The following is a 14,069-nucleotide window of genomic DNA, read 5'->3' on the forward strand; positions in this document are numbered from 1 at the left end:
ACTCAATGCCCCTGGAAATTAGGATGACCTCTAACAACATGAAATTTAGTCAACTGTTGAAAACATGGCTCTTCAAACAAGCTTGCAACTCATTCTTGAGCTGACACCTGGACTGTGTTACTTTAGCGCCAAGAAACCGCTCCTTGTACTTGCGCTCTACAAATGCCAGTAACATAACATCGCCATAGAGCGCCAAATGGCAGACCTTCTCTACAAGTTTTAACTGAGAGCAAATTATTTAACGAGCATGAAATGTAATATTTTATGGATCCTACCCTGCCTCCAAACAGGCCATTAAGAAAAAATAATGGCTTTAGTGTCTACAGTCAGTAATTACTGTTGTGCTGTACTGAACTCTGGTTAAATTTACAAAGTGCTTCCGACCTTTCAGGCACCAAAATGCTTGGTGGACTAATGGTTCTCCTCATTAGGAATGTCACGTATGAAATGTGCGTGTTATGTGGCTAGAGAGACAAACAATTGAAATAGTGTGCTGAGGATAATAAAGTCCCTTGCTGGCTTCTGCCCTCCATTTGCAAGTATGAGTCCTGGGGAATAGGTCTAAGTCAGAGTTTTTTTCCAGGTTTGCAGTAACAATAAATGCATCCGGAGTGGATAGCTCAGACTACTATCAACTGACACTGCAAGGGAAAATTTTCACATCTTGAATCTTAAATTCTGAATCGGACTTCCGAACTAAAAGCTAATAATACAAGAGAGAGAGTAAAAAGCAAGTGTAGACAATGCAGACATTTACTATTATGTTTAACAGGAGAGAGCAGACGCCCTTTGACTAGTTGTTTTAGACTAACTCGTCATGCCTTTTCTCATGAAGAAAACGAACCGTGGAAACTGCAAAATACAGACTGAATGGCCAATGAAACATTTTGCAGAGTTCTTAGGCACTTGCAAGGTCTGTTGTCGACTGCCCGAGGGAAGGTGCTGAAGTAGAACAGCAGGTTTTGAGGCGTCGTTCTTAGGTGCCAAGGTAGCTGCTTAATGGCTGGGCCAGAGGTCGCAATACCACCATCACTCTCTATGGCGCTAGTTGTTCTCGTTTCTATCCCAGGACACGTCCTAAAAATAAAACAAGCATTTGCAATGCAATAGGTCTTGCATTAGGAAAGTTTGAGCTATTGGTATTGTAAATGACACATTTTTTATTTATGTTTTGTTTTTGAAAATAGCGAAATTAATAGCTTTGTCATTTACAATGCAATAGTTATAACTTTCGCAAATGTGACACCTATAGCATTTGTAATGCAGTATGTTTTGTATTTATGTGACTTACATGTATTGATATTACAAATAACAATGGCTTTTAATTTTTTTCCAATAATTAAGACTTAAATATAAGTTATTGTAATTTATAATGGCAATAGCTTAAAGTTTTGTAAATAACTTTTGTGAAGATTATGTTCAGTGTATTTTATTGTGACGAAAATCCAAGAACAGAAGTGAAATATTAACATATTTTTGTTACATTTGTAATAAAGCTTGAAACATTGAGAGAACATATTTGAACCAGGTGATGTTGAATGGTTGCAGAGATTGATGCTGTGGTGGCACCAAGTGATGTTGTGATGGCGAACGAGTGATGCTGTGGCGTTCAGTGATGCTGTGGTAGCACATAGTGATGTTGTGGTGCCCCTGAGTGATGCTGTGGTGGTGCGGAGTGATGCTGTATGCTATGCTATGTTGTGTTTTGCTATTCTATGTTTTGTTTTGTTATGCTATGCTATGCTCTGTTTTGCTATCCTATGCTTTGATTTGTTATGTTATGCTATGCTGTGCTGTGTTTTGTTATGCTATGTTTTGTTATGCTATGCTATGTTTTGCTATGCTATGCTCTGTTATGCTATGCTATGTTTTGTTATGCTTTGTTTTGTTGTGTTTTATTATGCTATGCTTTGTTTTGCTATGCTATGTTTTGTTATGCTATACTATGTTTTGCTGTGTTTGGTATGCTATGTTTTGCTATGCTGTTATATGTTTTGTTATGCTATGTTTTGTTGTGTTTTGTTAAGCTATGGTATGCTTTGTTGTGTTCTGCTATGCTATTTGTTGTCGTGTTTTGTTATGCTATGTTTTGTTATGTTAAGCTATGTTTCGTTATGCTATGCTATGTTTTGTTTTGCTATCCCATGTTTTGTTTAGCTATCCTATGTTTTGTTTAGCTATCCTATGCTTTGTTTTGTTATGCTATGCTATGTTTAGCCCCTCCCCTGCAGGTGACGGAACCACTCCGTCATCAGTCGCGCTGTGCTGATGACGGAGCGGTTCCGTCACGGCCTGCTCGGCACGCCTGCGCGGCGCGGATTCGGCGCCTGCGCTGAGCGTTCCATTGAGCGGGCGGGGCCGTGAAGGAACCGCTACGTCAGGAGCACAGCGCGACCGCAGCTGGTGACGGAGCGGTTCCCTCACCAGCATGGGCGTGCTGCGCGGCCCCCTGCCCCCTTAGCGCTGCGGCGGAATAGCCACCGCAGCAAAGGGGTTAGTTTTGCTATCCTATGCTATATTTTGTTAAGCTATGCTATATTTTGTTGTGTTTTGTTATGCTATGCTATGTTTTGTTGTGTTTTGCTATGCTATGTTATGCTATGCTATGTTTTCTTATGCTATGCTTTGTTATGCGATGCTATGTTTTGCTATGCTATGTTTTGCTATGCTATGTTGTGTTTTGTTATGCTATGCTATGTTTTGTTATGCGAGGCTATTTTTTGCTATGCTTTGCAATGCTATGTTTTGTTGTGATTTGCTATGTTTTGTTATGCGATGCTTTGTTTTATGTTATCTTCTGCTATGTTTTGTTATGTTATGCTATGTTTTGTTATGTTGTGTTGTGTTTTGTTATGCTATGCTTTGTTGTGTTTTGCTATGCTATGTTTTGTTTTGCTATCCTATGCTTTGTTTTGTTATGCTATGCTATGTTTTGTTATGCTATGCTGGGAGGGTGCGTGAGGGTGAGAGGGTGTGTGAGGGTGAGGGTGGGTGAGGAGGTGAGGGGGTGTGTGAGGGTGAGGGGTTGTGAGGGTGAGGGGGTGTGAGGGTGAGGGATGTGAGGGTGAGGGGGTGTGCGAGAGTGAGGGTGAGAGGGTGTGGGGGTGTGTGGGGGTGTGAGGGGGGGTGAGGGGGTGTGTGAGGGTGAGGGGGTGTGAGGGTGAGAGGGGGTGTGAGGGTGAGAGGCTGGGTGAGGGTGGGTGAGAGGGTGTGTGAGGGTGTGTGAGGGTGGGTGAGAGGGTGAGTGAGGGGGTGTGAGGGGGAGGGTGTGGGGTGGTGAGGGTGTGAGGGTGAGAGGGTGGGGGGGGTGTAAGAGTGAGGTGAGGGAGGGTGAGTGGGTGTGAGGGGGAGGGGGTGTGTGAGGGTGAATGGGTGTGTGTTAGGGTGAGAGGGTGTGTGAGGGTGAGAGGGTTGGTGAGGGTGAGAGGGTGGGTGAGGGTGAGAGTGAGAGGGTGGGTGGGTGAGGGTGAGAGTGAGGGTGAGAGTGAGAGGGTGGTGCGAGGGTGGGTAAGAGGCGGTGTGAGGGTGCGTAAGAGGCGGTGTGAGGGTGGGTGGGTGTGTGAGAGGCGGTGGGTGGGTGAGAGGAGGTGTGAGGGTGAGGGGATGTGAGGGTGAGGGGATGTGAGGGTGAGGGGATGTGAGGGTGAGGGGATGTGAGGGTGAGGGGGTGAGAGAGTGTGAGGGTGAGAGGGTGTGAGGGTGACAGGATGTGTGAAAGTGAGAGGGTGGGTGAGAGGGTGTGTGAGGGTGTGAGAGGGTGAGTGAGGGTGTGAGAGGGTGAGTGAGGGTGTGTGAGGGTGTGTGAGGGTGAGGGTGGGTGAGGGTGTGTGAGGGTAAGAGGGTGTGTGAAGGTGAGGGGATGTGAGGGTGAGGGGGTGTGAGGGTGAGGGGGTGTGAGGGTGTGGGGGTGTGAGGGTGTGTGGGGGTGTGAGGGTGAGAGGGTGTGAGGGTGAGGGTGTGTGAGGGTGAGAGGGTGAGAGGGTGTGAGGGTGAGGGGGTGTGAGGGTGAGAGGCTGGGTGAGGGTGGGTGAGAGGGTGTGTGAGGGTGAGAGGGGGTGAGGGTGAAAGGGGGTGAGGGTGAAAGGGGGTGAGAGGGTGAAAGGGGGTGAGAGGGTGAAAGGGGGTGAGAGGGTGAAAGGGGGTGCGAGTGTGAGGGGGTGTGAGGGTGAGGGGGTGTGAGGGTGAGGGGGTGTGAGGGTGAGGGGGTGTGAGGGTGAGGGGGTGTGAGGGTGAGGGGGTGTGAGGGTGAGGGGGTGTGAGGGTGAGGGGATGTGAGGGTGAGGGGATGTGAGGGTGAGGGGATGTGAGGGTGAGGGGATGTGAGGGTGAGGGGATGTGAGGGTGAGGGGATGTGAGGGTGAGGGGATGTGAGGGTGAGGGGATGTGTGGGTGAGGGGATGTGTGGGTGAGGGGGTGTGAGGGTGAGAGGGGTCTGATGGTGTGTGAGGGTGAGTGGGTGAGGGTGGGTGAGGGTGAGGAAGAGGGGGTGTGAGGGTGATGGGGTGTGAGAGTGAGGGGGTGTGAGAGTGAGGGGGTGTGAGAGTGAGGGGGTGTGAGAGTGAGGGGGTGTGAGAGTGAGGGGGTGTGAGGGGGAGTGAGGGGGTGTGTGAGGGTGAGGAGGTGGGTGAGGTTGAGGGGGTGTGATGGTGAGGGTGAGTGAGGATGTGGGTGAGGGTGAGTGAGGGTGTGTGGGGTGTGAGGGTCAGTGAGGGTGTGTGAGAGGGTGAGGAGGTGTGAGGGTGAGGGTCCGAAGTAAATGGTGGTAGGGCAGACATCATAAGTCAGAGAAGAGACTGCGTCGTGAGTGCGTTGGTCAGTTTCAGAATCAGGAGGGGCAGAGTCAGCACAGTCTGCGAGGGATAATGGTGTCTAGAGGCAAAGCATAGCGGATTTGGCATTGCAGCTAGCAAGTCGAGTGTTTTCAAGCTGAGTGTCCCTAAAGAGATGGCAACACAGCAACAGCATTTGAGGAACAATGCTACTGTAAACAAGCACGGTAGGCTTTCACTTTCATCCTGAAAAAAAACCGAGAAAGGTGCAGAAAACGCCAAACAAAACACAGCTTCCCAGCGAAATGGATGCAAAAAAAAACAAGCTCTCTGCATTGCTGTGGGGGGGGGCATTCCTTTTAAGTCTGATGCCAAGGCTCAGACAAATGGTGGTGTGCGATGTGCACGCGGGGGCGGGGGAGCGGCAGCCTTTGAAGTCTGATGCCGAGCCAAAGACAAATGGTGGTGTGTGATGTAGCTGGCTCTGTGCACACGCATAGCTCACATGAACTGTACGTGATCAGCAGGCTAGGTAGACTTTTCTTTTCCGCTAACTATAATCTCGCCTATTTATCCCTGCGGGATATAATAGGCAAGCCCTAAAAAGTGGGGGGACTAACAGGCAGTATGCAACTGACATGATGGAGCTTGACACTGCACATGACATCACAAGAAGTGACATCACATCTTAAGACCTCATACTTGTTTAGCAGGTCTGTCATGAGGTTAACAAATTAGATTATGCGTCAAGGTTGTGGCAAAAAAGTGACGCAACCCAGACACAAAATCTGGGCCTCAACTTAGATATTTTTTTTTAAAGCCCTGCCACAAAGAAATAGGAAACAAGAAGAAATGTGGCAGTAAATTTGTACTGCTAAATTGGTTGCAAAGTCGCCATTTTAAAAGCTCTTACTGGGTTAAGGTACGTGCGCAGAGATCTTTGTATGCCTAGTAAATCTCGGAATAATACTAATGGTATCACAACTATTTCTTGGAAAGATCTGTGTTAGTCTAGCCCCAGTTTTGAATCAAAGTAGCATAGACATTTAATGTCTCCTGCAAAGCTCGTTATGTAACATGCAGATGACAGGTTTGTATTTTATTTAAATGGGTAAGTGGGGTACTGCTTTTAACACATAGATCCTTTGTTAATTGCAGCTCATACATTGTAATCCTTCTAACATAGCACAGTAAGCTATGAAGGGAAATGTGACTCCTACACCTGGTAACCCCCACTGTTTAAAGCAACACATCCTGAACATTGACTTACACACATGATTTATTATCAATGTGTAATGTGTATGTGCTGTGAGAAAGTGCCTCTTTTGACATGGTTAGCTCCCCACTTTTTGCCTGGGAAATAATGTGGTTTTAATTGCGGTGCACAGGGCCCCTGCCAACCAGGTTCCCTGTACCCTGGCTTCTTCCCTAAAACTGTACCACGATTAGCAACTTCAGCCCCCTGTAAGTCCCTAGCAAATGGTTCCCTTGCTACCTAGGGCATGGGAACTGAAGATAGTCCCCTAAGGACCCCTCACCTTGCCACTGCCACTCTAGCTTGCATGCTTTGGTGCAGTGAAAAACGACAGCCGACATGGCACACTGCCTTTGTGTCATGCCAACCAACACTGCCTAAGGTATAGGTAAATCACCCCTCTAGCAGATCTTACCTGCCCTAAAGCACTATATCTCAAGAGTGGGAATAGCTGCATGAGCAGGTATACGCCTACAATATTTAATAATGTAAGTGCCAGGAAAGCCACAGAGAGTACATGGACTGGAAACTCTACAACTCGAGTTCCCCAGCACCATGATGGCTTTACTAAACACAGGAATGTTTGTGTGGTCACTCTGGGATATAAGACACTCAGGCGTAGGATGGTCTATGATATATATTTTAAAAGTTTAAGCGTCAAGGAAAGATAAGGCAGTCTTTAGAAAAGGGTTTTCCCTGTTGTATCAAAGGAGAGCAGAATGGCAGTCTTTTCCAAAATGAAAGAAGTCCAATTATTATCCTACGGTGTCAGTTTTCTCACTGTACACCGGGGTATGTCCTTTTCCTATGTGCCCAGTCTTCCGCTGCTCTTGGTCCCGGAGGGAGAAGCGACGTGACTTATGTCCCTCAAAAATAAAACAAACATAACAGGGTCAGGCGTCTTGTGACTCAAGCACGCTCCCTTGACCGTCACCAAGGTGTTTCTCATGTGCTCTTTGTGTGTGGCCTGCTCTTGACACCTTTGTCTAGGGAAGAATACTATGTGTGCCTATTCCTCCACCTAGTGAGTGAAAAGAACTGTGAAAATGGTACTTGCCTGAAGCCACGGCCCTCGGGGGTTGTGGAAGTCACCCTTCCCTGCTCTTCTCCAGGCCAGTTTGACTGGAGTGCAGTGTCTCTTGGCGGTATTTCTCTTCTCTCAGCTATGTTATCTTCTCCTTGGTTCTCGTCCTGCTTCTAGAGGACTCATGTCCTCTGCTGCGCTGGCAGTTCCCCTCCTTCAGCATGCGTTCCGTTATCTCCCTCCTCGTCTCACGTCCTCCTATCCTTCTCCCGGCTTCCTCCTCCTTCTGCCCTCTTCCCAATCTTCCTTGCAACGCGCCTGCGTCATCCTGTCCTTTGCCACTAAAGTGCCGCTCTCTTTCTCCGTGGCTCCGGCACCATATTGGAATCCCCACTCGGACACGGTGTGGGATTACAGTTTGGTACCAATCAACCCCTCTTAATAAACCTACACGGATACCAGTGTGGGATTATATTAAAATATGCACTCAGTGGGCACCTAAGAGGAGCCCCCTGAAAACCTACCGACCTTGATATGGTCTCCAACTGGCTTTAGGCAGCCTGCCACCAACAGACATATTTCTGGACCCCTAGGTGGAGAGCCCCTGAAAATTGAGGCCAGAAACAAAGCCTATACTGGGCCGAGGTGTCACTCCTCATCCCTTAGGGTGGGCACAGTGCTCGAGAGGAACGCTTCAAAGGCATGCCTCCTTTGTAATGCAACCCCAGACTCTGCTGCTAGCTACAGATGACAGCCCCCGTTTCAGACCCCCCGCCTTTGGTGGGAGAACCAGCAGGAAAACTCAGGAGGAATAGGAAGTGTCTCTCCCTTTTGCCAACTCCACCCCTCGGGTGCTGGTGGCAAGGTAACACACACTTTTCAGTGCCCACCATCTTCATGATGGTGGGACCATCTTGATGATGGTGGGACTTATCCAATCAGGGTTAGGGCTCTGCCCCCTCCCACAGGAAGCTGACATAATAGTGGGTGCAGACACCCCAGGTAAGGAGCCCATTTGTCCCTACCCGTTACTCCCCTGTAACGCCCCTAAATCTAGAAGTAAGTAGCTCTTCCAGTAGCCTGAATTCGGATTTTGACGAACTACGAAGAAGAGCTGTGCAGCAGTGAAGTCTGCAGCCCTCAAAGACCCTGTTAAAGAAAAGCGACCCGCCCTGCAGACCAGCGACCTCCAGAACCCTGGGAGGACTGACAGCCTTCAAGAAAGACTCCTAATCTCCTGTGGATAGATGACCTGTCTGGAAGAAACCATCTGCCTTAAGGAACCACAAACTCGCCTCCGGATCCACCTCTGCACCCAACGCACATGGCCAGAGTCCAAGTGGCCCTCCGGTCCCCAGTACTTCTGAGCCCAAGTCCACCATTGGGTTCCATGTCAACACCTGCAGCCTCAACTTGAAGACTCCACCTGACCGTGACCTGACCGGTGAGAGTTTTATGACGCCTAAGGACAACCCTGCACCCACCCATTAGTGTGGTTACATCCACAAGCATCTGTACTTAGTGGGCAGCTGTGGGTTTTCTTTGTTCGGCCTCCTGACCTGAGCCTGTAGCCTTTCTTCAAAACCGATCTCCCCTATTGGTTAACATTGGCACCCAATGCTGTGTTGGCACTCTGCAGCTGGGTGCCCCTGTGCCGCTGAGGGTGTAAGTTTGGAGTTGCCTTGTGGCCCCCTTTGTACTTATCTTAACTCCAGAAGATCGATCCCTGACACCACTTTACTCACCAGTGAACAGTGCGACTTTGAGTACCCCCAGTCCCTATTGGGCACCCAACCTCGAATTTGACCTCTTCACCCCGCCGCCCCTCTGCCGCTGGTGGTGCACTATTAGAACGGATTTGAACCATGCCTGGTGTTGACCAAAGACTCCGAAGACTGAATCACTAAGTCAAGCACTTGCCTGCAAAAACTGCATTAGTGTTCTCCTCCCATAGATTAACATTGCAAAGCGTGAAAACTGCACGAAGTGTCCACTTTTTAACCTCTTCCCCGCGGGGCTAATTCCCCCGCAGTGCGGGGAGAAGGGCGGCCGCGCGCGGTGCTGCGGTGCTCGTGGCGAGCTCAGCTCGTCACGCTGCACAGCGGAGCTGCGCTCATGACGAGCTGAGCTCGTAATGACTCCGCCCACTCAATGGAACGCACTGCACAGGAGGGGAATTATCCCCGCATGGGCGTTCCGCGGCGGTTATGACGAGCTGAGCTCGTCATGAGCGCCGAAAGTCTTACAGATTTTTCCGGAAAAACGTAATTACCTTTTTGCGAACATCTTGGTCTTAAAATAAATCTTGAAAGAAGCTTATTTTTCTAAAACTGGTGTGGATCTCCTTTTTGAGTTGTCTATCATTTATTAGTCACTGTATGCATAACAAATGTCTTACATGCCTCTGTGTTAGGCTTAAGGCTTGTCGCCCACACTACACAAATAGAGCACTTTGGGGTTACATTGAGCCCTGTACACTTCGGTGGAATCTCTGCACTCTGTGCACGGTATAGCCACTTAGTGGTATACCATATACCGAGTCAGCTTCCTACACGTAAGATGTAAAGAGCTCTGGCACCCCATAATGAGAGAAGCAGCACTATAAAAAGAATAAAAAAATAAATAGCTATATTTCAATTATTATTTGCGTAAATACTGAGACAGACCAACACAACTGACATTATTACAGTGCATGCATATCTCTTACATAAAGGGACTGAACAAAGTCAAAAGCATGCCTCTCTTAAGTACCTGTGAAGTGATAAGCTGTGTGCCTTTGTTTCCCTTCCATTGCATTTAAGTGTGATGCTCCCCCATAGCTCCCAGCCAGGATAATCCAATGAAAGAAGGCCCTATGGCCCCTTAACTTCGGCCTTTGTTATGGTCCCAGCTGCAAACTTTTTTAGTCCCCTCCCCATCTGCACGTTGCTGCTCCCAACATAAGCAAACAGCGTGCAGGCGCTGATGAATGTTTCCCGATGTCTGAAAATTACATTTGGACATGATACGAATATTTCTGTGGGGTCCAACCTCTTGGCAGGGTAGACCGTGTCCACCCTGTGAAGAGTGGGTAGATTCTGTCTAAGCGCGTGTACCCTCGACTCATGCCCTGTGCTATCCTCTTCCTACCGGCTAGCTCTCACCACCACAGGCACTAGCTTGGCATACCTCTTTAACAGTGGTAGGGGATTTAGGATTTCTAAATTGATTCCTATCAAGAACAGGCCTAGAAAAATCCTAAAAACTTTACTAGACCTGCAGATCTAGTGACTTAAATAATCTACTCTACCTAATTGTAATTCTCTTGACCCACAAACCAGTTCCAAATTATGTGATCCTGGGTAAATATTAGCATGTTTACTGTACAAAAAACTTTTGTTTCATTTACTAGACTAAACTTTTGCTCCATATATAATAGAAATCTAGCCACATACAGGATACACATGAACTTCAACATGCCTCTTAATTCATTAACAGCATTGTCATCAGGGTGGGGGTAGGCACGTTTCTCAAATCATGTTTAAAACCTATCACTTTTAATAAATACATAACGAAAGCATGAAGTGGTAGCACACAGTCCTTTGCAATCAGCAGATTTTACATTAAAACGGCTACAAAATTTCCAACTGACATGCGGTATTACTGATAAAACTAGTGTACAAACAATAATGTTTGGAAATTGAGTTTCTTTAAACATTTGTCATTTGCACATCAAGTAAAGTGTTTTATTTTGCTGCTTTTTAAATTGTTTGCATCACACTTCTCAATTACAAAAACATTTGCTTGCATGGACTAAGAGAAAACTCCATTTTATAAGCTTTCAAACTCATTAGAATGCACTCCTATCTACTAAATTGGCAATTTGAAAAGATGAATACTTTGACTCAGGGAGGGTAGAACTCCACATGTTATTTAAACGTGTCAAGCAGCATGAATCATTAATAGCAACAAAATGTGTAAACATGCTCAGAAATAACGGGTTTCAAACTATGCGAGTTGTGATGGGGGGCCCACTGGCATTAAACTATTGAGTCCGTCCGTGTGTAACTTAGCTGTAACTGCGCTGAAATATATGACAATTTTCCAGAGCCGCATATTAGATGTTGTGGACGAGTGTTCGTATGCATGGTCGGTTAATTGGGCAAGAGGGCATGAAATAGCTTACATTGGATTATAAATTCAAAGATGTCGGGAACAAGGGCCCCAAAATACCGCGTTGGCCATGGGCTCCCCAAATGTTTGAAATGTTCCTGGTATGAGGCTGCGGCGTTCCTGGAGATTGGGATGAGAGCGGGATCTGTGTGGTCGTGCGCAACAGAGATGCTGAGGCTCCGTTATGACTGAAATAAGCTCTCTCGAGTCCACCGGCTTTGGGCGGATACCACTGAAGTCAGCGGGCTGCGCCTTCAGACGCCCAGGGCGGTGCTGAGCTCGTCTGGGGGGTGAAGGAGGGCGCCGCCTTCCGAATGGGGGCGAGTTAGGGAGTGCGTCCTGTGAGAGGCGCTGCTGAGGCTCACCCACAGACGCCGTTCGCACCGCGCAGGCTGCACCGGTGCGCGCGGTCTGTCACAGCTGCGGCTCCCGGTCCCGGCATGGAGCGCAGAGCCGCGCGCAGGGACAAGGACAGCGAGGGCGCAGAGCCGGGCGGGGAGCGCCTCGCGGCCCCGGCCGCCGCCCCAGCCTCGCTGCTCACGCTCAACGTCGGCGGCTACCTGTACATAACGCAGCGGCAGACGGTGCAGCGCTACCCGGACTCGCTCCTGGAGGGCGCGGTGAGTGGCCGCACGCCCTTCCCGCTGGACGCCGAGGGCCACCTCTTCCTGGACCGCGACGGGCTGCTCTTCAGGCACGTCCTCAACTTCCTGCGCAACGGAGAGCTGCTGCTGCCCGAGGGCTTCCGCGAGTACGGGCTGCTGGCTCAGGAGGCCGAGCACCTGGGGCTGCGCGCGCTGGCCGCGGAGGTGCGGGCGCGCTGGGAGCGCGAGCAGGCGGCGGCGCGGGAGAGCACCTTCCTGGAGGTGACCGACCAGCACGACCGCGCGCAGGGGCTGCGCGTCTTCTGCAGCGCGCCCGACTTCATCACTCGCCTCAAGGCGCGCATCGTGCTGGTGTCCAAGAGCCGACTCGACGGCTTCCCCGAAGAGTTCGCCGTGTCCGCCAACGTGCTGCAGTTCAAGTACTTCATCAAGTCCGAGAACGGCACCCGCCTGGTGCTCAAGGAGGACAGCACCTTCGTGTGCACTCTGGAGACGCTCAAGTTCGAGGCCATCATGCTGGCCCTGCGCGGGGGCTTCCGCCTGCTCACCAACCTCGACCCCGCCAAGGGCTCCATCGTGCACAGCGACGCGCTGCACTTCATCAAGTAGAGGCGCTGGACACTGGTGGAGGAAAGGAGCAGGAGCCTCGGGGCCAGTAAAGTGGTGAACTCGGAGTCAGTGAGTCAAGGGGCCGGAGCAGGGCGTGTTGGGATGGAGGGGATAATGGGGTGGCGAGGAGGGCAGCGAGGCCAGAGAAGAAGGGGACCCAGGGCACATGAGAACTTCATAATAATTAGTGGCCAGTGAAATATTTTGTGAGGCTACAGGACAATGCGCAAACGTAAAGGCAGCTAAGGCGCTGAAGCAAAAGAGCAGTAATCCTCAACTTTAGGAGTTTCCAAGAATATTTATATTAGACTATGGATGCTGTACCTACTGACGCAAGATCTAAATGTTGAGGAACGTGGGGTCAGGAGAGGTGATCCGACTTTAGTCCACTGGAGACATTTCCATTGTTACGGCGGTTAAATAAATCCAACGAGGGTGACACTCTGCTTAAGAGGTGGAGATGGAAACGGTTCTGGATGAGAAGGGAAGGGTAGACGATCTATGTTGCTGGTAGTCAAAAATAAACCTATAACAGATAAGTGATGACAGCAGAGAATCTTTGAGGTAAGCGAAAAGGGCAGAGAAGGGACTGAGAATACAAAAGGGGCGAAGGCAGGAAACTAGTCGCAGGACAAGGCTACGCGCAGGGCACCGCGCGGCGAAGGAACCCACCAGGAGTCAGAGCAGGGAGGCTAAGGGCAGGCAGTGTCAGTGTCACACCTGAATCATCCTAGAATGTCGGATTGCCAAATAATGGGTGTGGAATTCACAAGGGCCCCTGTTGTGCGTCTTGCAGCCCCGATCATCAGAGTGGATGCTTCGCGTGCGGCCACCTAGATGGTGCCAAAGCGGACTGTGTATATGTTGAGCAGCCTCGTTGTGCCCCACAACACAACTACGGAGCCCGTCGTGAACCACGGGCACGAGACGCAGTCAAATCCAATGATACTCTCTCCCAGCCCGACGCTCAGCAGGAGTGTAGCCCAACACGATCGGCCAGTCCGTGACACGAGGTGTCCATGTTGCTTACTGGTTCTTCTGGATCGCGAGGGAAGCAGAAAGTCGCCGCTGGTCAAAAGCTCACCCGTTGCAGGGTATGCACGCGCCTTACTCAGTCATGTCACATTCTGCCAATATTTATTAACGCCGGGGGGGCTCGATGCCTGCTGCGCAGTGACTGCTCTGCCTGCATATTGTTACTGGACAGCCAGACCGCAGTGGGCATCCCTGGTACATTCCTGCACGCCTGCCCCATGCCGCCGAGCTCCTGCGTGGCTCTGAAAGCGAAATACGACCAGACTATGGACGGCTGTTTCAAAGCTGCTGATCAACACTGCAGGTCTCGTGCGGAGTATGTATTTGAAAGACAACCCACTGGATTTATACATCGCATTTTGATAACAATTGAGGGATTTGTTTTTTTTACTTCAAAATAAAGTATTGTAATAATTATACATGGCATGCCTATTAAACGATGTCACCATGTGGTATGTAGAAGTATCTCTTGCATTTATTACGTTTAGCAAGGCAATTCTAGTTAAAAAAAAAGGACCCTACTCACTTTATTTGGGTTGATTATATATAATGCCGACATACTGCCTTAGGCCTACAGTGTTTCGGAGTGCTTTGAGGTGCGAAAGGCTAGAGAGACAGAA

General features: G+C 49.4%; 2 protein-coding genes across 2 annotated transcripts in view; one reads left to right on the forward strand and one right to left on the reverse strand.

Moving 5' to 3' along the window:
• The window catches only part of GTF2F2 (general transcription factor IIF subunit 2), a 933,714-nt gene that overhangs the window by 422,967 nt on the left and 496,678 nt on the right, over positions 1-14,069 (reverse strand). The gene's annotated exons all lie outside the window — the stretch shown is intronic.
• On the forward strand, positions 11,513-13,901 carry KCTD4 (potassium channel tetramerization domain containing 4). The gene has a single exon (XM_086935013.1). The coding sequence runs from the start codon at positions 11,641-11,643 to the stop codon at positions 12,412-12,414; it is 774 nt and encodes a 257-aa protein (XP_086791139.1). The 5' UTR covers positions 11,513-11,640; the 3' UTR covers positions 12,415-13,901.

The sequence above is a fragment of the Lissotriton vulgaris genome, chromosome 8 (genome assembly GCF_964263255.1).
Source record: "Lissotriton vulgaris chromosome 8, aLisVul1.2, whole genome shotgun sequence".
NCBI classification, from domain to species: Eukaryota; Metazoa; Chordata; class Amphibia; order Caudata; family Salamandridae; genus Lissotriton; species Lissotriton vulgaris.

Bases quoted from the DNA above. Each gene is read 5' to 3' on its own strand.
- KCTD4 (XM_086935013.1), top strand. From the start codon at position 11,641: ATGGAGCGCAGAGCCGCGCGCAGGGACAAGGACAGCGAGGGCGCAGAG.